The sequence below is a fragment of the Sturnus vulgaris genome, chromosome 3, assembly GCF_052056855.1.
Source record: "Sturnus vulgaris isolate bStuVul1 chromosome 3, bStuVul1.hap1, whole genome shotgun sequence".
NCBI classification, from domain to species: domain Eukaryota; kingdom Metazoa; phylum Chordata; class Aves; order Passeriformes; family Sturnidae; genus Sturnus; species Sturnus vulgaris.
The window spans coordinates 21,117,184-21,142,378 of record NC_142245.1 but is presented as its reverse complement, the minus strand read 5'-3'; the positions used below and the strand labels follow the sequence as shown (position 1 = coordinate 21,142,378).

The window sequence follows — 25,195 nt, the reverse complement described above, 5'->3', positions numbered from 1 at the left end:
TTCAACCACACCAGCTATTAAAAATTTAATGTGAACTTGTATAATATACTCTCCAAAGACAGGCTTACCTATGGAATGAGTTTAGAATTTTAATTGTTAAATCAGCATACAGAATGATGAAAACATTATCAAATGCTGTTCCAAACATTTCTGATGGCAGGAAAACCCTGGCACAGTAACCTGCTGCCGGCCTACAAGCATTTCCCCCATTATGAGAGGTTACATGACTCACATGCCAACCAAAGGATGAACCTGGTTCACAGGCTCAACTCTGTCAATACTAAACAGAATTCATCTTTCATCAATCAATAATTTCAATTTAAAATAATTAAACAAATTAAAAAAATAAGACATTACCTTCACGGTTCTTTTCTCTTTCGTCTGGCACAGGAACACCAGACACAATTGGGTGATGTTTTCCAGGTAAAACAAAACAAAAAAACAAACAGAAGTGGTGGCTTTCAGCAATGCATCTGGTATTACAGGAAATTTTCAGATAATACAGGCCATGACCACAAGGCCTTATCTGAGGTCAAACCAGCAGAAAAATTGAAATCCATTTCTAAGGAAGATGGGTTGATACCAGTTCAACATTAAAAAAGCAGTGGTAGACAGTCCTGGAGAAAAGGTTCACAGCGGGGCAAGAACAAGCATCTGAGAGCAGGATGGCAAAAACCACCCTGTGTTGTGCTGGAAAATTTAAGAACTGTCAAGGAATGCTTTTCTGTGCCAGTGTGAGTGGCGTCAGGATGATTTATGCTATTTGACAACTTGAAGGCAGAAGACGACTCTAATGTATTGAGAAAAAGGTAAAAAATTGACAAGAGTAGATAGCCCACACCCTTGGCAGCTGGTGATACTGTCTTGCTGAAGAGAAATTGGGATACACTTAAAAACACCAGGTATAACGTATGTGTTTAGTAGGACAGAATCAGGAGCCTCTTCAATTCACTTGCCAGCTGATTATATATTATCTGCTAAATAAAATAGCATTTATTGCCAGTTGACTCAAAAAAACCCACCACCAAAACCTGAACTTGAACTTTCAGGAAAACTTGTGATAAAAATAAAGTTTTGTTGCATCAAACTGACATACTAAAATACAATTTAGTTTACAAAGTTAGGATAAAAATCAGGGCACAGTAATAGTATATTTGTATTCGTCAAGAATATATTTATTTATCAAGATTAACAGCGACAAGAGTGGCCACTTGTGCCACCACAGAACAGATGATAATGGTGCCTTGTCACCTGCACCTGCAGTGGCTCCAGCCTGATCAGCAGGCGATGCCTGTGGCACCAGGCTGAGCACCCAAAAGGACACTGACAGTTCAATGTTTCCTTTGAAAACCCTTGCTTCAAGTAGCGTGAAGTTGCTACTTGATGAAGCATTTCATCAAGTGATGAAATCTGGGAATATCTTGATTTCTGGGGGACTGTGATCTCGCCACATGCTGCCAACAAGGTCAGGCTCGGTTTTCTGTTTTGTTTCTGCATTCCTTTAACACATACATGACCTAAAAACAGTTGGGAATTTTGTGTTCACTTCTTACCATCTTCTCTCGTGAACGATCCAAAAGATCTCAGCCCACCAGGGCCACATTTATGGTATCTACAGCAGCCAAAGAGAAGAATGGCTGATTTGGAGCAGCCAGAAGTTTTCCCCGAGACCCCACAAAACTTCCTCTTCCACCTGACTTTGGAACCCTTCATTTTTCCTCCACTTCATCAGTGTTCATAGGGAGAAATAGCTGCTGAATGTGGCCCCACATGAACAAAAGGAGAGCTTTCATTCATTGTGCACTTCAGAATATGCCTTTTATCCAGGGAAATTTCTTCAGACTATTTATTTCTGAAGGAATTTTTCAGAAACAATTAAGATCACAAAGGTGGTATATAAACTGTCACAGAATTTTTCTATGGCTTGAAAAATAATTATCAGCTTATTTGCATTGTTAAACGTTAATTAGCTATGAATGGTAATTTTTTTCAACACTGCAATACTTCAATTTCTCATTACGAAATAATTTCAGCTCTATTAATTAGTTCTAACAGTAACTCATAGTAATGGATGACACCTTAAGTGAGCTATTAAATGCACTTTACCACTGATTAGGAAGAAGACAACTAAAAAACCTGGCTAGGTTTACATAAAGACAGAATACGAAACAATACATTGCAGATTTATCGACTTTTGTGGAAGTATCACACCCCCCTTTAAAATAAGGCAGGCTCAGCAGGACCAGAGGTTTTGTCACACTTTTGTAAGGTTCATGGGGTGGCCGTGTACCAAATGGCCCAGTATTTAACCATTGCTTCCATTACTTTATATATGATATTGTTCTTTGCAGAGATCTACACATCTCTGCATGCACTTGTGTTTGTATACACACATGCAGGCAAATAATTTTCTGAATTAGACAGCCAACCCTATTTTTAAATTTTCCCTTTTTTTTTTTTTTTTTACTTATGCTTTTTTTTTTGATTCACCAGGTCCAAAGACAGCAAAAGGGATGTGGTTCTGGCCAAAAATATTCAAGGTCCACTATCCAGGATGGTGATAGAAATCATTACAGAATACTTCTCTTGCTATGACATTGTAAACCGTTTGTTTGACATTACTGCTAACTCAGAATGCTCTCAGAAACCGAGACATGCTGACCCCTCCTTTAAATCTGAGGTGAAAGTTGCCTTAGGTGCTGCTCTCCACAGGACATTCCAACAATTCCAAAAGAAGCTGAGGAGCAAGAATGTATTGTCCAATACACACTTCATTGAGCTGTCACTCCTTGCTGTGTACTTGGAGCCTCTAGACCTGCCCAGTCTGCAGCTTCCCAGCAGGAAGCCTGGCTATCCCTGCCTCTCCAGCCTCCCAAAACACATCCTCCTGAGCTGGAAGTGTGGAAACTCCTCTAAGGGCAGCCTCCCATGATTGACCCATATTAGAATTACAAAAGCCACAAGGTTATTTCAGGTTTTCCAGTTCTTTGCTCTGTGGTGGGGAGCGTTCAAGTTTGGAAAGACTTTGGGAGACTTTCTCTGCAGGGCCTGAAGCCGGAAGGTTTCAGGGGCCTCAAACTGTCAACGCTTCCAGGTTCTTCCATTTTCCAGAAGGGAGACTGTATCTGAGCCTGTGGAGAAGAACTGGTAACTCAGAACTGAACTTAATTTAGTTTCTGACTAAACCATGGAATACACTGTGTCTTGGCTGCAGTTTATTAGAAAATTCCACAAAGCACTAGATTTTACTGAATAAATATTTGACACAAAGAAGTTTTACTTTTTTTGATGACTATAGATGTAGATCTCCTATAAGAATACCTTGATTTTAAGGATCAGATCTTTTTCCTCTGCAGTCACAGATTTGGCTGACCATAGTGCAAATTCAGGATTTATTCTATTAAAGGCAAGGCCAAGAGGAAGTCAGCACCTGAGGCACTGTACCCCGTGCAAAGTGCCTCTACTAGCAGTGGTGTCCATTCATTGCCCTGATGTTTAGGAGGGAACCCAGCTGTGGGAGGAATACTGCTAATGTTAGCAATAACAGTAAAACAGGTATCAAATCCTGAGACTCCAGGTTGCAGGTCTGGTTTCCTACACCATTTCTCCGTGAACCTTTACTAGGGAAGACCCAATGCTTACTGGGAAAACTGCAGGTAGGTACAACATAGAGGTTGAAAGGTGATGTTCTGTATTCCAACACTTTTGCCAGTGGCATCATTCCTGTCCAGACCTCTTTTCTATAAAATTCCTGGGCAAGAGCTACTGTTTAGCAGCTGATCTATCTTCATGGGTAATGGACAGAAATTGCCTAAATTCAGTTAGTAAGAACTGTAATTCACATGCTCACTGCCAAAAGAAGGCGAAAAATAAATCAGCTTACACACTACAGTGAGTATAAAGGCAACTAGGTAATTGTGTTACTTATTACTTACATCACATTAGGAAAACCCTTAAAATCATTACTTGTTCACTCTCAAAATCTCTTATTTCAGTAATAAGGCATACCAGGGCATATAAAAAAGAAATGTGTAAACTGTCCTTCCAGACAGTTGAACTATTTGCGTCTAATCCAAATTAACATACTGAGTATCACTGGCATTCTCATTCAACAGTTTTCTGCATCTTGTCTTTACTTATGTATGGTTCATGTTGCAAATCATATTTGATACTAGGGGAAGTGTGAGGGCCAGCATCATATTTATTGAGAGTCTGGCATTTAGAAAACTTTAGATAAACACTCCACTTTCTTCACGATAGGCAGAACATCTAGATAACCTGGAACTTTTGGAAAAAATAAAGCAATATGTGGAATTCATACTCAGCTATGAGGACTTGAAACCAAACACACGAAATTGAAAATCTGCACACTTGCAAATGCAATCATAAAAATTCTTGTGCCCTCCATCACAGTATTCTGTAAGAAAACAACCAAGTTTGTGCAAGAGAGAAAGCAACGGTGCACAGCAGTAGAGGTCTTCAAAGACATAAAAAAAATATAGAAACATTTTATGGGAGGAAAAACTAGAACCCATTTGTGCTGGTTGTTCAAAGAATCTCATTGAACTACTCAAATCTACCTTGTAAGATTGTAAGTTGAAACAACATTATAGGCAACTTCCAAGGAAGGAGATTAAAAAAAATCACATATTAAAAAAGAAAATGAACCTCATGGGAATAGAGGAATGTATGCAGGGAGCAATCTGAGGTCCAGCACCAACAATAAAGCAGCTTGAGAAGAAGATGGAGAAAGTTTGAGTGTGGAGAGGTGTAGAATAAGTTGACTCACAGAGAAAATTTGTAGGATTCAAAGTAGTAGATGCATGAGATGTTTAACTTACCTCAGGTATTAAAACCTCCACTGTTCTTCGTGGTGGGACAAAATTTTGAGCCTATTTTGCCAAACACTGACACCTTATTTGTAAATTAAAGGAAATATTACTTCAAACATTTACGTTTTCTTTCTGTGCATATCTGATGCATGACTTCCCTTACTCATCTGCCCCCAAATGTAAGAAATTTCAAACTTCTCACTGTATCACAGCTTCAGAAATGACTTTTGTTCCCTCCCATTATCTGCAACTCTTACTCTCCTGCTTCATCCTTTTTGAATTGACAAAAAAGACCTCATCACACCTACAGAATCACCTCCCGAATACCAAACTGACAACCGTACATGAGTGGTTCACTGTGCCTTATTTTGAGCTGTGTAAAATCAAGATATTCCAGGCTGACATGGCAGCCTGCCTCCCCACACTGGGGATGTATTGCCATGGGTACTGCAAGGACAGATAGACTGACCTTAACCACCAGCTAACCTGTACATTACAGCAGCCAAAGAGCAGCTCTAGAAGAGCTCAGTGCTGAAATGCACTGCTGATGGGCCAGCACAATCCTGCAAACAGGCAGCTGGGATCTAAGGGAACTCTGATGCCATGGAAAATCTAGGACTTGTATCTTTTACAAGCAAGAAAGTCACAGCCTCAGTCTGCCATGCTGCTTATTTTTAGACTTAAGTAGTGCTTCACATCTTGAGGCCAATGGCAGATACATGCACAAAGTATTACAAGTCTCTCACTGACTTGGGGCCACAGGAAGGAGAGGGATCAACACAACAGCCTGGCCAAGGACAAAGAAATCCCAAGTTCTCAGTGTCAAAATCTCTTACAACTGACGAAGGCAACAGGTGGCCCTTCAGGAAACTGGCCTAGGAAGGGGCTGGCAAAGCAACTTCTGTAGAGCACTAGACACGATAGACAATCTTGAGTGGCATCAGCTGGCACATGCAAGAGATTATGCTTCAAGAGAGAAAACACTGGATATTATCACTTAAAAACATACACAGGACTGAAGTTTTTCAGAAAAACAAGTATTAAGGAGGAAAGACAACACTATGGACAAGGCACAACTGAAATGAGCATATCTATGATGAAATACTCTGAATGATATTTCAATAAGCTCATGTATTTAATCACTGCAAATGTATTACAATAACACAAAAATCCTTCATAGGCTTCATAGACTTAGATTCACAGTTTATGAAGTAAAACTCCCCAATACTTAAATTCATCATAGCAATGTTATAAACAAGCAAAATTAACAATTTTCTATTTCTATTCAATATTAATTGAACCACTTTTCATAGCTGTTCAAAAACATTTCTCAATGGTGGGGGGAGATCGAGCTTACATAATCTCAATGATTTTCAGCCTTTAACTTAATGATTGAATATTCAAATACAAGCAACATGGTCAAAAATAGCTCCTGCAATCTGTTTCATTGTAGGACAGAAGAGAATCATAAACTCAAACAACTTAGTGTGCTCAGTTGCAAGTAAATGTGTGCCAACCCTTTCGCAGCTACCCCACTGCTCCTGAAAACTCTGCTAGGGATGGAAGCCTAATTAGAAAGTTTCTCGATTAAGAGGGGAAAGATTCCCATTTCTAATATGCCTTTACTCAAAGTGCCCTGGGAGCATGGGGAGAGGAAAAACAAAACAAAGGTTGTGTGAGTTTTCCTTGGAGGAACAATTCTGGAGAACTGTTTGAAGAGGAAGCACAAGGCCCTGTCATGGTTATCAAAGTAGACACGTACCTATATGAGTGAAGGGAACTTGTATTTGGAAGTCTTAGAAGAATATGATAACAAAAGCACTGCAAACATCTTAAACGAGGCATTTCCTGACATTGTGGTGTAAGCTCTTCAGCAGGATAATAATAACCTAGGAAAGAAGTGCTAGTAAAAAGGTAGATAAAAGGCAGTGTAATGGCTTAACAAAGTATGCATTTGCTTGGTACACGACATTAGCCACTTTAATTATATTCCCAGAAACAGCACGTTTTTGTACTCACCTGAGCAATAACAACACAACTGAAAAGGGCATATTGAAGAAAAGAGCATACAAAGCCCGTGAAGAATTGAGTCTATTTATTTTATTTCATCTTGCATTTGTGTTGTTAAAGCAAAGCGTTCTATACATATTATTTAGCTATTTACTGCTGTTCTACACCCATTATTGACCTAATTGCAGAAAGACAAATGCAGAGACAAACTTGTTAAAACAAGCATACTGATAATGCTTCTCTGACTTCGACAAATATTTATTTAGAAATAAGATACTGCTCATGGGTTTCTTTTATTAACAGTTAATGGCTCAATTCACAGAATTTTGAGACACATGGAACATGTAGCAAAACGCAGTGCTGATAATAGGCAACGTCTCTTCACTAAACATTCTTCAGAGGAAGAATATTATGGTAACAGCTGAGCTACTGATTGAAATACTTAAATGGAAAGAATCTGGCAAGTGATGGATGACAACTTTTAGATACTAGTTGATCCCATATTTAGTTATGTAGGCAAAAAACTTCAGTGTCACAGGCATAAAGAATTATTATCTGAAAAAACTTGTATATGTATTTTAAAAGAATGTGTGCCAGCTTTATAGCAGGTATCATAGTATGATTGCAGGTTAGACAAAGGAAAGATCTGAAGAAAACAAACAGTAAATCCAAGTATTTTGACCTGTTTCAAAGCCAAATAACATTGCAATGGCTTAAAAAAAGAAAAAAACCTATAAAACCTATAATTAATTTTTATTTTCTTAACACTAGCTTTGACTGTGAGAAATCACACTACTGGAGTATCTTTAAAACCACTCCTGTGAGAGGTGGAAAAATGAAAATGAAATCACAGTGTGAGTCAGAACGGGAATTTTACTGCACAAAAAATATCTCAAAACACTACATTAAAATATTTTAATAAATCACTTTGTTCTATAGCTTCTAATAGAGGAAGTGTACTATCAGCTGTGGTATCTATTGATAATACCTAGGTAAAACAAAGTGTATCCATATCAAAACCAGTTTAACTAATCTTAATGTCTAATAGATTCTCACTAAAAGGCTGATTTAAAACAAAAATTGTAAGATTTTCAATCTGATTACATTGTTCTTCCATTATGACTGTCTACTAGGCTGGCTGCTTCACAGCACCTGTAGGAATGCATGAAAAAGTTGAATGAGCTAAAGATGTTTTCCCCTCAACATGTATCCGTTATTTCCCTCATAACTTTTAAAAACAGGAAACACTTTCAAGTACTTTTGGAGCTCTACACTTCTTTCTTGAGAAACTACTGCTATGGTAAATTGCACAGAAATACTTCAAAGAAGTGTTAGAGGTGTCATACTTCCAGTCCAAGACATGCAGGTGTTGGAACTAAAGCAAAACAGTGGAATTTTAACAGACTGAGTATTCTTTCACAGTTTTGCAGACAGAGCTACAACAAACAGATCTGAAAAGATTCACTTTTGCGATTCATACATTGAAAATGATTTTCAGATATTTCTGATTGTGGTGTACAAAACAAAGAGGTTGTCAGAGTTCACTTGCTTTTTTCTTGCCAGCACATAGCGCTGACAGAACAGGTGCAGGCCATGGAAATACATTATTTGGAATAACACACAAGTGGGCACCTCTGCCAGCTGCAGAATTCCAGGCTCTTGGCCCTTTGCAACTATGTGGCCTTGAAATTCTTTGGATATGGAATGTATTTAACCAAGTTCAGTTGTGCAGGAGATATTTGAAGTGGCAAATTCACATTATGCTATGTCCCAAAACTTTAAAATAAAAAGTATATGTTTTGCTGTATAAATCACAATTGTTTAAAATTTCTTACAATTTTAAAAAGCCGAACCATACAATCAGTTTAAGTATTTAAACAGCAATAAATAGTCTTCCTGAAACTCAGAGAATAGGTGCATTCAACTATCATAAAAACAACATCAGGTACTAACCTGTAATCTCTACACTATGGTGGTATGGTGAAACAACATCCCCAGAATTACAGTAATCACACTGGAAAGTATGAACATTTCTTTTAAGCAAATTTAATGCTATAATGCTGCTGGTTTTCCTCTTCCTGCTACTATTTTCCTGGAAAAATGGGTGAAGCTGAGAGAAAAAGGAAAGTAATAAAAACACATCTTAAAATTAATCATTATATTTCACAGTCGTGTGAACAAAGCTGTGCTCTTTTTATCCTAAAGAAATATCTTTGCAAGCATCTGGAACTAAGTACTTTTCTCTGCAGTTTGGGAACTGTGGAAGGGAGATTTTCCTCTTGAAGAAAAAAAGACTGGAGAATCAAATCCTATTGCCTCTGCAGTGAGGGTAAATATTGCTAGCTACTACAGACATGGGCAGTGAGAGGGGCAGGATTTTCTCCTTAGTGCATCTGTAAAACAGTTTCCTTCAGCCCTATCATTTAATTTTAAAGTGGAATTTGTTTTATCCTGCAGACTAATAAGTACCCTAGGAGCTTGATTGGTTGGTGCTTAATGAAATTGCTTCTGCTGACATTAGATACATTAGGATACTGATTAAAACACTTAATGATCCCTCTTGATTTTAAATTGCTAGCTTAGATTTGTGAGATGCCATCAAAGTACTTTTTTCCTTCTTTTTCTCCATCCTAATCCTGCTTCTCCTTCCCTTTTTCTGTTCATGATCCTTAGAGGTTGTGGCTCATTGGCAACAGCAGGGTCACAAACCAAACGTTAACACCATGTTGAACACTGCATTGTTTAAAATGTGCCAAACCCCAGAATCAACACTGGAACACAGTCATCCCTAAAATACAATTTCCTGTTTCAAAGCTCAAACTGTTCTTAAATGTGGCAACACTGAGGATTATTAATATGAAGGGAAAGCCAAAGTCAGAGTAAACTTTAACTTTGCAAAATATTTGCTGAGGAAAGATAATTTTGTAAATGTAAAAACAAGTATAAAAGCATTACTTTTCAGCTTCAATGTGGGAGACAGTAATACATTGCCAGAAAATGGTGTTGAAATGGCATTCCTATGACAACAAAGCTGTTTTCCGTGCTCTTAGACAAAATTGCATACCATATCGCCTTCCAGTGGGAAACATGTATGTCTTATGGCCATAATGATAGCTTATACTCAAATACTGTTAAACACTATAAATACCAGGTTTGGAAACTTTGCCTGAAAAGAGGGAAGCCACAATAGCTGTAAAAAGTTCCATTTTCCTCAACAAATCTTATCAATGCTCTTGAGATGAAATCATACGTACAAAAAAAAATTACTTGTATACTAAAACCTGTGTCAGAAGCTTTTAAAAAAAATGTGAGTATACTGGATTTGATGCTTAATACAAACCTTAAGACCACAGAAAATAAAAAAGTAGGAGTTTTTGTACATTTTAGCACCATTATGAAGTTAGACTCGAATGCCAGTTCTGTCACTGCGGCTGTACCTTGCAGCTGGTGGAGCTTGTGTGAGGCTCGTTGACTTCAGCCATCTTTGAGAGAAGAAAAACTGGATTTGCTGATCACAACAAATAATATGTTTGCCATTTTTTCATTTTTCTTTCTTACTTGTTTCTTTTTTTTTTTTTTTCTCCTTTTTAAATTAATTGTGAGCTTTATTTTTATCTCTGTCAGCTAAATCCAAGTCCAAGTCCTTTGGGTCTCTGGATGGCTCGTATGGGCTCTGCTATCCCTTTGCCGTCTGGTCCGAGGCCCGTGCCTGGGGTCCAGCCCATACTCTGAAGCATTCTGTTCCCAATGTTGTTTTCTGGGATTGGTTGGGTGTTTTCACCTACAAACCCTGAGATTAAAGAAATACACAGCATTAATCAGCACTGCCTGCCATGTGGAGAAGAGCAGGATAATCTCCCGTAAAGCTTTAAACCTTCTTATTCTCCTAATTCATCTAACAGGTTTCTAGAACAGGCACATGTTGACCTCTTGACTGCATATGATTCTAAATAATACAGTCTTATGCTTTTATTTTTAATGCTTTTGAAGATTCATTCCGTTTTTACATATGACAAATATTGTCATATTATATTCCAATACGGTGGATTTCACATCAGCCTCAGAGAATATAAATCACCTGCAGATGTCTACCAGTACATTGTCAAGAGCACGTGAATTTCTAGTCCTATGCAGCTACTAAGAAGAGACACATTATAGTAACATGACCATCAGTCTGCTCTTAGTAATATTTATCACTGATCTCCTTCAAGAAAACCAAATAAATAAGTTCTGATTAAATAATTATAGCTGTAACAGAAACAGTATAGACAACCACTCTGAAATTCAGCTGTACCTTTACTCAGTTTCTTTTTTATTGACCATTGTGAGATTTTATATGTCCAAGGTTGCTTTTGGTGTTCTCAATTTTACTAAGTGTTGTTTACACTCTCTTCTCCTTAGCATCAAAATCTTTGAGAAAAGCTGCATACATAACACAGAAAAGAGCACCAACATTGCAAATGTTAGCATATATTTGTTAGTATAACAGATTTATTTTTTTATAAGAAAGGGGTTTCTTTCCCATGAATGTATCATTTAAAAAAAAAATTAAATAGTGAAGTCAAAATAACAAAGCTATTTTTTCCCCTTAATCAACCAAACTCTCCAAGCCAGAGTTTGGAGACAATGCATGGACAAGTTCCTAAATATAAGTATCTCGCACAAGGGATATTTATTTCAAGAATCTATATTAAAATTTATCAACTTTCACCACACAAACAATTTTTAAAAGGGTTGAAGTTTTTGAACACAAGCAGTTGCATGTGGACAGCTGGATTTTGTTTTCTGTGTTAGTCAACATCTCCTTGCTCCAACAACAGAGTAAAAAAACAACCTCAATGTGCCAGCTTCAAAATTATCTGTCTAATTTTCTACCTATTTAATCTGCCTACTACTTTTTGAAAAATACTGTATGAGATGTCTGTGATTTTGAGTTTATGGAGGCTATAATATCTTCAGCCAAGAATTTACTATTGACAAAGGGCTGGATTATCATTATATTAACCTACTAAACAAGAACACAAAGAAGTTGAACATGAGCTTCTAAAAAGTCTCATTTATAACATACACAAAAAAAGCAAGGTTCCACAGTGGAAACTGCATGCACAGACAGAAATTCAAAACGAGAGGTGCACATTAAAAACCTCATGATGATTGTGATGATGAATTTACAGTACTCCAGCATTTTCCACTATAGATCTGTTCATATTCAGTAAAACACTGGCTACATAAAAGGCAGACTGCTTTCTAGTATCTCAGTTCCTGAGTCAAAGAAAAAAAGGAGTGCATTGAGGGAAGGCTTCCTTTAATACTGGTTTGAAGCTATGCTTAATGCTAGGCTTAAAATAAAGGCTTTTAAGTCAGAAGCCTCCAGTCCCTGAGAGGGTTCCTCTTGAACTGACCAGCACAAAATTCAATGTCCAAGACTTCCTTTCTTTTCAGGCCCCCACAGGCAGAGGCAATTTTCATACAAATGAGTCCCTGGCACTGCCTGGCATACACAACACAGGCTTTGCAACCTTCCCAGTTATACTTTCTAGCTCAAAAAAGGGAAAGAAGAAAGGATTCAACAAAAGTTCTGGTAAGCCTCACAGGTAAAACCCTGGAAGTGTGTTTTGGTCCACTTTTTGTCAGAAGTGATGGTAAGAAATGAAGAATCATTCCAGTAAGTGTTTGTGAAACAATTAGGGGAAAACTTCAAGGGGAAGAGAGATCCAGCAGACCTGCCAAGCAGGAAAGAGGCAAGCACAAGAGACTCTTTTATGACACCTAAAAATTGGAAACATGAAAGCATTCATAATGCTGCCTAGGCAGAGGCAGCAATGCTGCTGGAACAGTATGCAAGGCATAGCCTGAGACAACATAAACAGCTTTTTTGTTTTAGTCTATTCAGGGGAAAATACCCACAGACTTCTTCCTGTAACAGATGTACCTTTCTATATGAATTTCAATTCTCAAGACAGCCAGAGGAACCTCACAATGAAGATATATGAAAGAACACTCTGTAACCTGCCATGTTATTTAGTAAACTGGTGCTTCTATTTTTGATACCTTTTGAAGCAGTTCAATGTTGTTTTCTGGTGACAGGATAATTGGAATAATTTGTTTTTAAAGACATATAAGTACTTCTAGAATGTGTATAGGATAACTGTTTTTTCCTCCACTGTACATCCTTTTCTATCTCCTATTAAAACACAAGTTCTCCCTAAGAACCCTGTTTTACTCTTGTACGTCATCAGATAAAAAAAAAAAAAAAAGGAGAAAAAAGAAAAAGAAAGAAAAGAAGCAACCATAAACTTGGTTTCACAACCCATTTTTGGGCACACAATCAAACAACGTACATTGTCCAAAGGATAATGTGTTGGAGGCTTTGTATTACAGCAAGAATAAAGCAAAACAAAAACCCCACCCATCTTGCCTATATTACTAATTGACTAATTACTCCTTCTCATAAATGAGGTGAATACTTTGAGGAGATTGCTTTTATTTGAATTGTGAAAAATATTTAATATACCTTGGCAATTCTAGTGCAGTATACTTTTTATATGAATACTATCTATGTCTGCCTTTAACCTTCCTGCAATTTTTCACCCATCACTTGAAAAATTTATCTGTAATGCAACATATTTTACTTGAATCCAAAGAATATGGATAGTGGTATTGCCCTCTTCCTCATGTGCAATCAGCAGGTTGGAAAAAAAAACCTCAACATTTGCATTGCTGATAGACTGCATGACAGGAGAGAGCTCTTAAAAATCATGTTACACTGTGTGCTATTCCCCTGACCCTCATTCCTGTGCTTTGGGCTTTTATTTTCTAATTAAAAGCAGTAATTGTCCTTGCAATATTCATCTTCAAGTTCAGTTTTTAATTCATGCCTATGGCACTTCTTGGACTAGCCAGTAGGGCCTGTTAGAGTAAATGGTCCAAGCACATGGCCTTGAAAAGGGCTGTGCTACCTCTGGGATGTGTTCAGTCTTGACCCACCCAGGAGCAAGAGCAAAACCAACCCATTGTGCTGTCCCACAAAAAATAACTATGCAAAATCAGACTACACAAAAAAAAATTGGGATATGTTTTTCTAATTTTATTGCTGTATGAGTTTTTCAGGAGTTACAAGGATGTCTCTACACTAATAATTTGTGTGTGCATTATAGTACATGTATTATATCTGTAATTTGTAGGAATCTCCTGTGCAGTACACCCTTTTTTCTACAGACTGGAAATGTTTTTAGCAACCCTAACAATTGGTTCCTGACCTACCAGATGAGTAGTCTGCACGTAGAAGTGACTGCCATTATACGAGGAAGGAGCTAACGTTAAGGCACAGTGACTTGTTTGCAAAGACAGCACTGTAAAATACCCTCAGCTTATGTTCCTTCTCTCTGCAATACTGCCAGCTGAAAGGAAAAAGGCCAATCCTCAAATCTTTGTGCACATGAATAGACTTCAAGGTCTACATTTTTTTAATGCATATGACCTTACATATGTGGAATATGAAATCTGTGCGTAATAAGTGACAAAGCTGGGAAGTGGAAGGCAAAACACTCACTGCACTTGTTTAATTTTGGTATGATACTTATGATGGCATTACAGGCAAGTTTCAGTGAAAAATAAAGGTATGTAATTTTTTCTTAACAGCTGTTGAGACAGGTATGTCCTGGTTAAACAGTACACTAGCATTCAGCGCCATACCCTTGATTTTACAGTGATTGCCATGAATTAATTTAATTCCATCTGTAAGCTAAAATCAGATCAGAGGTCTAATGCTGCTGCAGGCTCCACATCTGTTTAATCATTTTTGGATATAGCAGCTTGCAAAAGTTCAGCTTTTAAATTTGCTTCATATTTAAGAAACAATGTTACACCAGTGTACAACACTGTCAGCAGGAAACAAATGAGCCTATGAACAGTTTTGATCTGACAGACCCATTTTATTTGCAAAATGCTTCTACAAATTCAAAGCTCACCACTGAAGTTATCATTTATTATAGAATAATAAAGTAGCTGTGACCTCATAAACCACTATTGTGACAATATCTATTTGTATGGTCCAATTGCTGGATAAGACTAACATCAAGCATGTTCGGTTTATATTGGGCTGAATAAAACAAGAATACAGCTAGGATCAAGCTCTCAGATAACCCCTAGTTAAGAAAATATGTGGGGTTTTTGTTGTGTTTCTTTTTTCCCCCCTCTCAACCTCCCCCCAAGCTGTAAGAAACAAATGAAGGCATAGTGAAGTAATTTCATCTCTGGTCACCAAACTATTTCTGATGTTAAGAAAACGGGGTTTTAAACAGTTCTGAGAAAATGACACTGTACATAAATATAGTCTTGCCCTTTCATCTTCCTTTTGTATGATTAAGACTTGTGAGCAGAACAGCAATGCCTTAGCAGAGCATACCACAACTATTATTTCCTCTTCTATCGCTCTCAGCAGCCTTAAATCCTTTAAATCCTTTCCTAGAAGGATCTCTTTTTGCTTGGGTAATTTTTGCAATACATGGCCTGCTAACCCTTACCCCCTACCCTGGATCTCACTTATGTCTATCACAGCAGAGTCAGTCTTTCTACCTCAAATCTTCCAAGGAGCATTGTGGATGGTAATTCACTTGCGTAATTGGCTCAAGAGATGAAAATCTTGTATCTGCCTCTCTTAGCCACTAATCTATCCAGCTGACTGCAAGCCTAATTGGCAGCTTGTTTAGTAATTTGGCTCCTAAAGTGTTGTATTGATGTTGGATAAACAGCCAATGGAAGCAGAAATGATACATGCTGATTCTCTTTAAAAGCTGGTGCACTTTCCCCCTCATTTTCTGAAAGCATTTAATATTTCATCTATTCTTTTTCTTTTCTGACTCCTCACCAGACAGATGATCTCAGAGCAGAAGGGACTGATCCTGATATACAAGGAAAGTAATCAGAATAATACGTTGCTGCAGTCTATCTTTTTATGCCAGCTCTCTCTAACTAGCAAAATGGGAATCAGACTGCCTAGATGTTTATGTTTTCAAAACTGTTTTGGGTAATTGCAGAGACACAGCTTCAGAAGTACAGCCAACAGCTGTATGGTGATTTTAAAACTCAGTACCTGCAGTGGTTTTCGAAATTCAGTACATATGGCTGTGTATCTACTAAAAAAACCACAAAACACCAAACCAAAACTGAAACAACTCAGCTATGAGAATACTGTGAAAATTATTTAGCTAATATTTGAGACTGCATTATTTCACCAGACTTTTACACATCCCTCACACTGAGCTATCTAAGATTGTCTAAAGAATAACTTTAGAATTACTATATTCAGATGAATCTGCTTGCATTTAATTTTAATCTAGCTAACAAGAGAGACAAGAATAGCAGAGAGGACATAGTTATGACTTCAGCAGGTGCTGGACGTCTCTGTATTTATCCTGTATCCATGGCAGAGTTTTGTTGATGTCTGCACTGCCATACTTTCATTCCTACTACCCATCTCAAGGGGTATTAAATGTGGCCTGGGTAAACACACCCTATTTTGAAGCATAGACTCTAGATTTAAATCTATTTTCAATTCTCCTGAATAGATAAACATAAATTCACACACCAATGAAGATTGTGATACTGAATTTTAGGTACAACTGGTTATCCAAAAATACAGATCACTTGGAACTGGATTTGCAGGTGCTCTTCTCTCCTTCTACTCTTTATTGGATTACACTCTATGTGGAGTGAAACTTCATGCCCATTCACTCTTTGCTGCTACAAAATTGGTTGGAAGAGCTGATATTTTTAGATTGCTATTTATTCCTCTGTAAGGGGAATCTCTTGACTACCCAAGACTGTCTTTTTACTTCAGTCCGAAGAAGCTCTTTGTTTTATGCCTTGTCTTTGATGGCAGAAACACTGTCACTGGATAGCACTTCGGAAGAAGCATTCTCACTGGGGGACATTCCAAAGTTCTGTTTAAACTCCCCAAAATTCAGAAAAATGAATCCCATCTGATAAGCATTCCCTCACTTTTACAGAAAGACTTGCAGCCTTACAATGAAATCCAGTGGAAATCCAAAGCAAAAGTTTTCTTTGTGAAATCCAGAGTATGTACTTTCAAGTGGAAAAGTGGCAACTTTTCCACTAATTCCAAGGCTTTTACAAGAAGACAGAAATCTTGCCTGCACTGGAAACCTGATCAATTAATTTTATTTTCTCACTTAGTAAACAGGTATTTTTATTCCTCGGAAGTGCCAAAACCTTCAGGTTTTGTTATCAGGTTTATGCACAGACCTCCTTCCTTATTCAAACAGTGATCCATATGCTGAAAAACCTTTAAGAGAAGTGGTTTTTGCCTAATGTCTACCAGGGACTGTTTGCAGCAGTGCTCCCTGTTCCTTCAGGAGAAAGAAAAACTAGTCACCAGCAATCTAGAGGTTGTTGTGGAGAGCTGGGATAAGAAGTTATGCTGACTGAGGAAAATCCACACATTTTAACTGCCAAACCATCTGTGTTTTAACAAAAATCCTTTGGAATTACCAACATAAAACTGACTGACAGAAATATCAGGTACTTCTTTTATTGTTTGAGTTCTAGGAAAGCTACAGGACATCCATTTGCCCATCTGAGGAAGGTGATAATTCTAAAAAACTGCACACAAAAAGGAGGTGGCTTCTCTCTGTGGGGAACCACTCTATTATGATATCTGGCAGAGAATGTGCAGAACTTGCATAGCACATAACTGCCCTTGAGGATGAGTCTCCCTACTGACATCTCTGCTTCACTCAGAGCTAGTCTTCAAGTGTACAACTGTTTAATGAAACATACCTCTGAAACTCGGAAATAATGCCTGGTTTAGCCTTTTTTCCCCCCAAATTTCCACTATATTAAGGGTGCTCTCATTGCTTATATTCTCTGGTAAGCTGGTTTATGGTTCTTGAACGTGAAGCCAAAACATCCATAGAATCACAGAACATCTAAAATTGCAAGGGACCCATAAGGACCATGAAGTTCAGCTCCCAGTAAAGGCAATTTGAATGGTTTCCATAACCAGAAACAGCTATTTCAGGAAAGACTCCCAGAGTAGTTCAGGGAAACATTTTTGAAGCTTCCACATTTCAGAAGACAACAGCACTTAGAAAAGACAGGTACAGTCATCTTCTATCAATGTGAATGTTTCTTCTTGACTTTATAGTGGCTATGTGTACAGCCCATAGTATATTATCTCCTCTGTAGATCACAAGAAATCCATCAGCAATTTTCCAGGATAAGCTTGTTCTGGTTGAATTGCAGGTCTTCTGAAGCTTGTTACTGAACTTTCCAAATTCTGGTGCTATGTAAGATGCCTTGCCTGAACCAGCCACCTCAAGCCCAATTGCTCTGAAGGGACAGGAGCTTCCAACACTGGATGGCACTCTGCAAACTTTTAAGTTTAGTGAGACAATAGGTAGAAGAAACAAAGAAACAGAAATTCCCTAGAATTTGACTTGCTGCAGATACCAATCAAAGAAAAATGAGAGTCCATGGGCTGGACAACCAAGTAGGCATGAAGTGTATGCCAGGAAGGACTTTGGCAGACTAAGGGCAAGAAATGGTGCAATGCAATAAGGGAAAGGATTCACAACATGCCAATGTTGTATTGCACTAGACAAGGGATTTCTGCCTATAGAGTTGTACATTTGGTAGGCAGAAAAGCAGTGAATCAAGTTAAAAAGAAAATAGGCTTATAATAGTTTGTCTAGAGTTTTGAAAATTTATGGTCAGTTCATCCAACTACCCAAAAGTTTCCCTTTCCTCTAAAACTATTGCACTAAGTTGACCTTCACCACAAACTTAGCATCAGCCACCTCTGTTATCACACTGTAATCACAATCTTTTTCAAATCATCATTTTGGTTCTGCAGATATTCAGGTCTGATTTTTAATCACTGACATATTAAGCATCAGCAAAATAGTTTGCTTAGCTGTTCCATTGGCAATTTTTAAAAAGGAATGAAAACATGTACCCTTTTGATTACCTTGTTAAAGTGAGTCATGATGGCATTATAGCAGTGCTCAGTATTTCTGCTGTAATTAAGAAACTGTCATCTTTTTCATTAAAACACATTCTTTAAAATGAGACTTTTAACTTGGTCATTTCAATCAGGACCAGCCTGAAGTGTAGCATGTGCATGCAACATGCCAACTAGATAAAGAATATGACATCTGAAATTTGTTTTTGCAAAAGGTAACTATTAAAGTGCCCATTACATGCATAGTAATTTATCTATTTTATATAAACATTTTTTCTATATTTTAAATACAAAATAGCTTTCTCTTCTTATAATTGGTTTTTGCAGATTTTTAACACCGCTCCGAACTGTAAACCACACTATGGAACACCAGAGTAAAAACATTGTTTTGAATTAGAAATAAATTACTATTTACAGAGCATACAAATATGAAATGTGAAGCAGAATTTGATGATTTTCCCAACATTTAAGACTTAGAGGTTTGTTATTAAAAAAAAAAAATCTAAAATATCTCGGGCATTTAACAAGAGATGATAAAAATCAAAAATCTTGTACAGAAGAGTCAATTAGAAATGAACTGGGATAAATGCATATTCAGTGTATGATATCTAAAATTCTGTACCACCTATTGCTTTGATATGAGACTTAAACTAGATAACCTAAGAAATTATCGAAAATATTCCTGGTGCATGTGGTTCAAGTAGTAACCCTACCTTGCAAAGAATGTTCTTTCTCTAGCAAAATTTTTTTGTTGATTTGTTGTTGCTATTTTATTACTATTTTCATTAGACTGGACCCAGTATTGGTAGGGCTATTTCCATGACAATGCATTAGTTTGTCTAAGAGGTCCTTTTGCAAACTTGAGAGCGCTGTATTGCTGCAGTGAAATATGTCAGCGTGTCACATGAAATAGCTCTACCACTCAGGTAGTCTGAGGGGGCAGAAGGTCATTGAGAATGACCTGTTCTCACATTCTAGAATCACTGGAATAATATTGGTTTCATGGAAGAAATAATGCAAAAGAGTATTTAAAATGTACAACACCTCATACTTCAATTGTGGGAAGTAATCTATTTTTTTATAATCAGTTTTTTGTTGATTAATTAACTATCTAGGTTGAACAATACACATATATGATATATGAAACATCCACAAAATAGAAAATTTATCCTAGGAAAAAAGACAGAATATGACACTCCTGTATCAGTACTGTCAGCTCCTAATCATCCATGCCTATATTACCTCCCATTTTCTTCACTGCTATTCAACACATCTTTTCTTCACCTTTCCAAATGACATTTTTGAAACTATAAAATGCTCTGTGCTGCTCAAACTTTCTTGCTTCAATAGTCTCTCAATGCTGTACAAGTAAAGCTACATCCTTTGTTACTGATATAAACAGAGCTATTGGTATGTGACTTTGACTGCAGGCTGAGAACGGGCTATAAATTTAGAAATCAATATCTAACTCTATCAATATTCATTTTACTTTTTCAATACAAAATACAAAGGTGAAAGAGCAGTAAATAAGCTGGAGTACTGAAATAAATTGTGTGTTCTTGTCACAATTAATAAATGTTTAACCAATCACACTGCTTGCTACAGAAGTCTGTGGCTTTGTAAGGTGTCTGACAGTAGCAGGGGCTACCCTTGTGAGGCTCACACATTGACTAAGATGGAACTTTGCAAATTTGCAGTCCATACAGAGAAAACACTTGCAGTAAATGAGTAATTTACAGCCTTTCAGGTTACACTATAACATTAAATAGGAAGAATTATTAGGAGAATGCTTTTTTTCATTTCCAACTTCTCTTCATGTAAACAGCTTCTGTCCTTTTTTTCTTTCAAGAAAGAAGTTCACATATTCTTCCACATAAAATCAAGCCCTTCTATTCCCATGTCTTAGCTAACTAAAACTACTGAAAGAAGAATAATCAAATAAGCGACCTCTTTATTTTCATCCAGATTTCCAAATGTACATTCATTCTAAAAGAAAACCCCATTTCTTTCAGAAAATGATATGAAACACTGACAAAAAAAAAAAAAAGCCTGTGATGGAAAAACAATAATTTAGTTGTAGGAAGGTTAGCCATTGAGAAAACTGTAATAATCTCTAGAATGCTATGCATTACCTATACATAGGTACAAGCTTATTCAATGTTTACCAAAGGTTCTATTTGCTTAAAAACTCACTAGGATGAAGTGTTGAAAAACAACTTTTATAAGACCACAAAAAAAAAATTCTCAATCCTCCTGATCACAACAAAATTGAAAAGATTACCTTGAACTTGAAGAGAAAAGAAGGCATGTCAGTTAAAAGGTACCTCATATGATGCCTTTATCCACCATTATTCTCTGTCCCTCTTCATACAAAGGCAAACTTTAGGAAAAGACAGTTTCTAAAACTGTGAGTTCATGGACACATAACACTGAATGACCACATATTTGCCTTAGAATCAAAATATTGGCTTTGCAAAGTTACGCAGAGGAGCCAGCTTGTAAAATAAGATTCTGAACACTAAAAGCCCAAGGTAAAGTGAATAATAAAATTAATTTCATGATACTTGATAACCTCTCCATACAAAATGACATCCTCTAGTACTTGAAAGTTGTGAAGTGAAAATCACCTTGTAGAAATAATTACATTATTCTCTCTTCAGCCATTAAGTATTTTTCTTTCTCAGTTCACATATGTTCAGAGTCTTAGAAGCTGACCCATAGATTCTCTTTTTTTCATACTGCTGCCACTAAGGTGCTTTTATAACATCTTTAATATTATTCCTGGTCTGTTTCTGCCACAGAGGTTTGAAACAAAGAAGTTTCAGGAGGGGGAATTCAGTTAGAATACAAGTATTAGACTTCTCTAAAGACATCTATTTGAAATATATTTGAAAATTCTTTGTGTTGCAAATCTTGCTGCAGTAATTTATGTGCAACTAGGACATGCAATCCAGATTTCTGTACTAGAAATATCTATAAAGGCTCACATGGGCACACATACAACATAATCCTTCCAGTATGCACATATATAATTAATACAACAAACTGATGAGAGTCCTATAAATCACTGCTATGTATTGAAAAAGTCATTTCACAGCTGTGACATCAGCAAAATGCATCCAATGGTTGTGACCTCGCATCCGTAAAAATCTTTCAGAAATGTGCTTGCAAGTGCTTCCTGTTTTATCTACAGCCCTAATTTTAAAGCTGTGTTTCACTGCTTTATCACCACATTTTCAATTGTTTACCCAAGAATTCCCATCCTAACTTTATTGTGCAGGGCATTTAGAGCATTCATATGCAGAAAACAAGATGCCTCAGGTCTCTTTCCTTGTAATGTTTGAAGAGACATAAGCAGTAATCTTTGCTGTCTCAGTATATGAAAAAAGGTTTATTGTCTTCAAAGAAATGCCGTGCTACAAAGGACTGGAAATTTGCAATGATTGCAGGAGAATGGAGGGAACCTATTTATTTCTTAATCTTTATTAATGAATAAGGATAGAACATATCTGAAGTTATATGGGAAGTTATCGAATTTATCAAGGTTTTTCCCAGGTCACTGACCTACTGCTTTGTATTTAGAGATTTAACATCTTGTGGTTTGTGCTGTGTCCCAGGGAAATTGGTTACCTGTGGGTCCTGGCAGGGGAGCAGCTTTCCTTCTCCGCTTGATGTCTCCCATGCACAATGATCCTAAATGTACACTGGTTTGCCTGCAAGTAATTATAGGAGAAAACTATTAACAAAGGAAGAAAACTGCCACATAAATACACAGCTTGTACAATCTGAATCTGTATCAAAACATTCTCAACCAAGATGAAGCTGCACAGTCAAGCCACCAATCTTGTTTATATCGAGACATAATTATGTTTGTTGACAAGCGCTCAGTATCTAAATGCAGCATCATAAATTGTTACTGGAATGAATAAATATAAATATAAAGGGAATGCTTTTTAATTTTCAAAACTGGCAATCTTTCTTGCTCAACATAAAACAAAAACACTGTTTCTCCTGACAGGAAAATAGCTAAGATTAATTATCTAAAGAGATCACAATGCTGTTTGTAGGTTATCAATCGGCTGGTAATGCTTGACTGTCAGAACAGCATTTATTACATGGAAAATATTACCAATTTTTTTTTTAAGTAAGATGAAAAATGAATGAGAAAACATGAAACAGTAAACTCCTCAGAGGTACATGAAATAAACTTGTAGCATATCAATTTATCCTCTTCTAATTCACTGGCAAGTTGTGAGAATACCACAGAAGCACAGTATCTGGTAGGCTTCTTGAACAATTATGAGCATGCACTTGGAGACTGGAAAATTGATGGAGATGCAGAGGATGGCAAAAAAACAAATACTATTGCATTAAACCCAGCTATTAGAAGTCAGTAGCACAGAAAATGGTAAATTTGGAATTTTCAAGTGTTGACTTTTGGAATAGAATTGCAAAGGGTAATTACAGCTATTATTTTTCTTTAAGTAATATACAACGCCTGCAGAATTGAATACATGTAGCTGACTCTTTTTTTGCAAAGAACCAGAACAGAAGGGGAAAAAAAATGCAGTAATTTCTGAACTGCACAATTTTAATATGTATCTATAAATGTTACTGAGAAATGTGCTTCTTACCACATAAGTGTAGTGAATTTCGATGAAGTTACAAGCTGAAAATTGCATCTGACAATCCACTGCAGCATAGTAACACTCTCACTCATGGGATCTGGTTTCCATGTGGATATATGACTTACCCTTTATGGCATTTATAAACTTTTTAAAGCTGGACTGCTTCTAAATGAATAACAAATGGTCATATACTGTTGAGAGACCTCAGGTCTGCTCAATAATGTAAAAGAATGACAACAATGCCTTGATGAGTAAGACGACAAAGTACAATCCTCTGCATATTTCTTCTAAAAAGATACAGTAGATTAACAAGTAGCACAGTGCTTGTATTTAAATAATAAAATATTCCAAGAAACTTGTTTCACAGAGAAGTGCACTCTAGCTTCACCTAGTGAACCCTTATTTCAACACTTTTTTCCCTTTGTTTTAGGACACATTTTCCTTGCAATTCCAATATGAAATTTTATCCTACTTTAATATCCAGAAACTCAACACAGTTGAACTAGTAAACTAACAGGATGATAATTTTCAGTTTTGAAGTTAGAAAGAAATCAAGAAGTAAAACCCTTTCATAACTAATTGTACGATAAAGAAAATTAATATTTAAATACAATATGGGAAAACAGTAATTAGAGAAAAGATATTTGAGAGGTTTGATCACTAATGGATCAGTCTTTAACATTGTTATCAAACATGCAGAATAAGCAGTGTGATAAATTTTATGTTCTACAGTGTGAAACTCTTGTGTTCTGAATGAAAAAGAGAGAAAGTCTCCAGGAATACAAGTGGGATGAAAGATAAAAATTAATAAAGTCAGGCAATTGAACCTGAAGACCTGAGCCACAGCAGTAACAGTAAGCAGTGTTTGAGTTATTTTACCAGAATTGATTATCTGTTACACTACATTGAGATATCTAGATTATTGATCTGTAAGATTATGGTACTGGGGTCTCCCCACTTTTCCTCCAGGCACAGGGAATGGAGTTGCAACAAATAACACTAAGTAAGGACTACTTTGTTATTGTTGTCACCCTTCATGTAGAACACAGCAGTTACTTTTTAATTTAAAATCAATGAACGTCTGAAAGGCAGCCTTGTTCCTTCAGCATAAATGAATCATTTGCCTTTGCCGATCACAACAACCCCATCACCAGCCAAGGTGAGAGTGGATATTTCTTTGTTGTCGTCAAAAATTCCCTACACCGCAAATAAATAACAATATGCTGGAGCACCAATTAAGCTTTGTCAAACCCAGTTTGATTGCCACTACCATCAAATGTTCAGCCAGCTTGTGATTGTAAAGCTGCATTTGCCTTCACCAGGGCTTAATGTTTTATATGCTCTGCCGGGGTAAATCACAGCAGAACAAAAAGCTCTCATTTATTTATTTATTTATTGAGAGAGGCTCAGAAAAGAACTATTACTGCTCTGGAACTGGCAGCTTAGACAAAAAGAAGCAGAGTTGTGAAGCTGCACAGTACATTTTGAAATGCCTGTAATGGGGATATTATAAAGTAGGGAGAACTCTGACCCTCAATCAGACTAGGTTCAGCATTATGTTTCTTAGCATTAAATCAGAAGAGCATGGATTACAGAAAGGAAGAAAGCTATTTGCCTGCCTTCTCTCTACTTACCCCTAGCTTGCTTCCAGCTATCATTTATAAATAGTGCTCTGGAGGGAAGCTAGGCATTTTATTAGGGAAAAAATAAAACTTGTTAAGACCACCTTGCCTGAAAACCTG

At 36.9% G+C, this 25,195-nt stretch overlaps 1 protein-coding gene across 1 annotated transcript in view; it reads right to left on the bottom strand.

The window, feature by feature from the left end:
• Positions 1-6,910: 6,910 nt before the first annotated feature.
• GPATCH2 (G-patch domain containing 2) overlaps positions 6,911-25,195 on the bottom strand; it is a 118,075-nt gene continuing 99,790 nt past the window's right edge. The window contains exons 9-10 of the mRNA XM_014876883.2: positions 22,456-22,538; positions 6,911-10,632 (exon numbers count right to left, since the gene is read on the bottom strand). Coding sequence (XP_014732369.1) covers positions 10,463-10,632; positions 22,456-22,538 — 253 coding nt within the window. The 3' untranslated portion in view covers positions 6,911-10,462. The remainder of the gene's footprint in view (positions 10,633-22,455; positions 22,539-25,195) is intronic.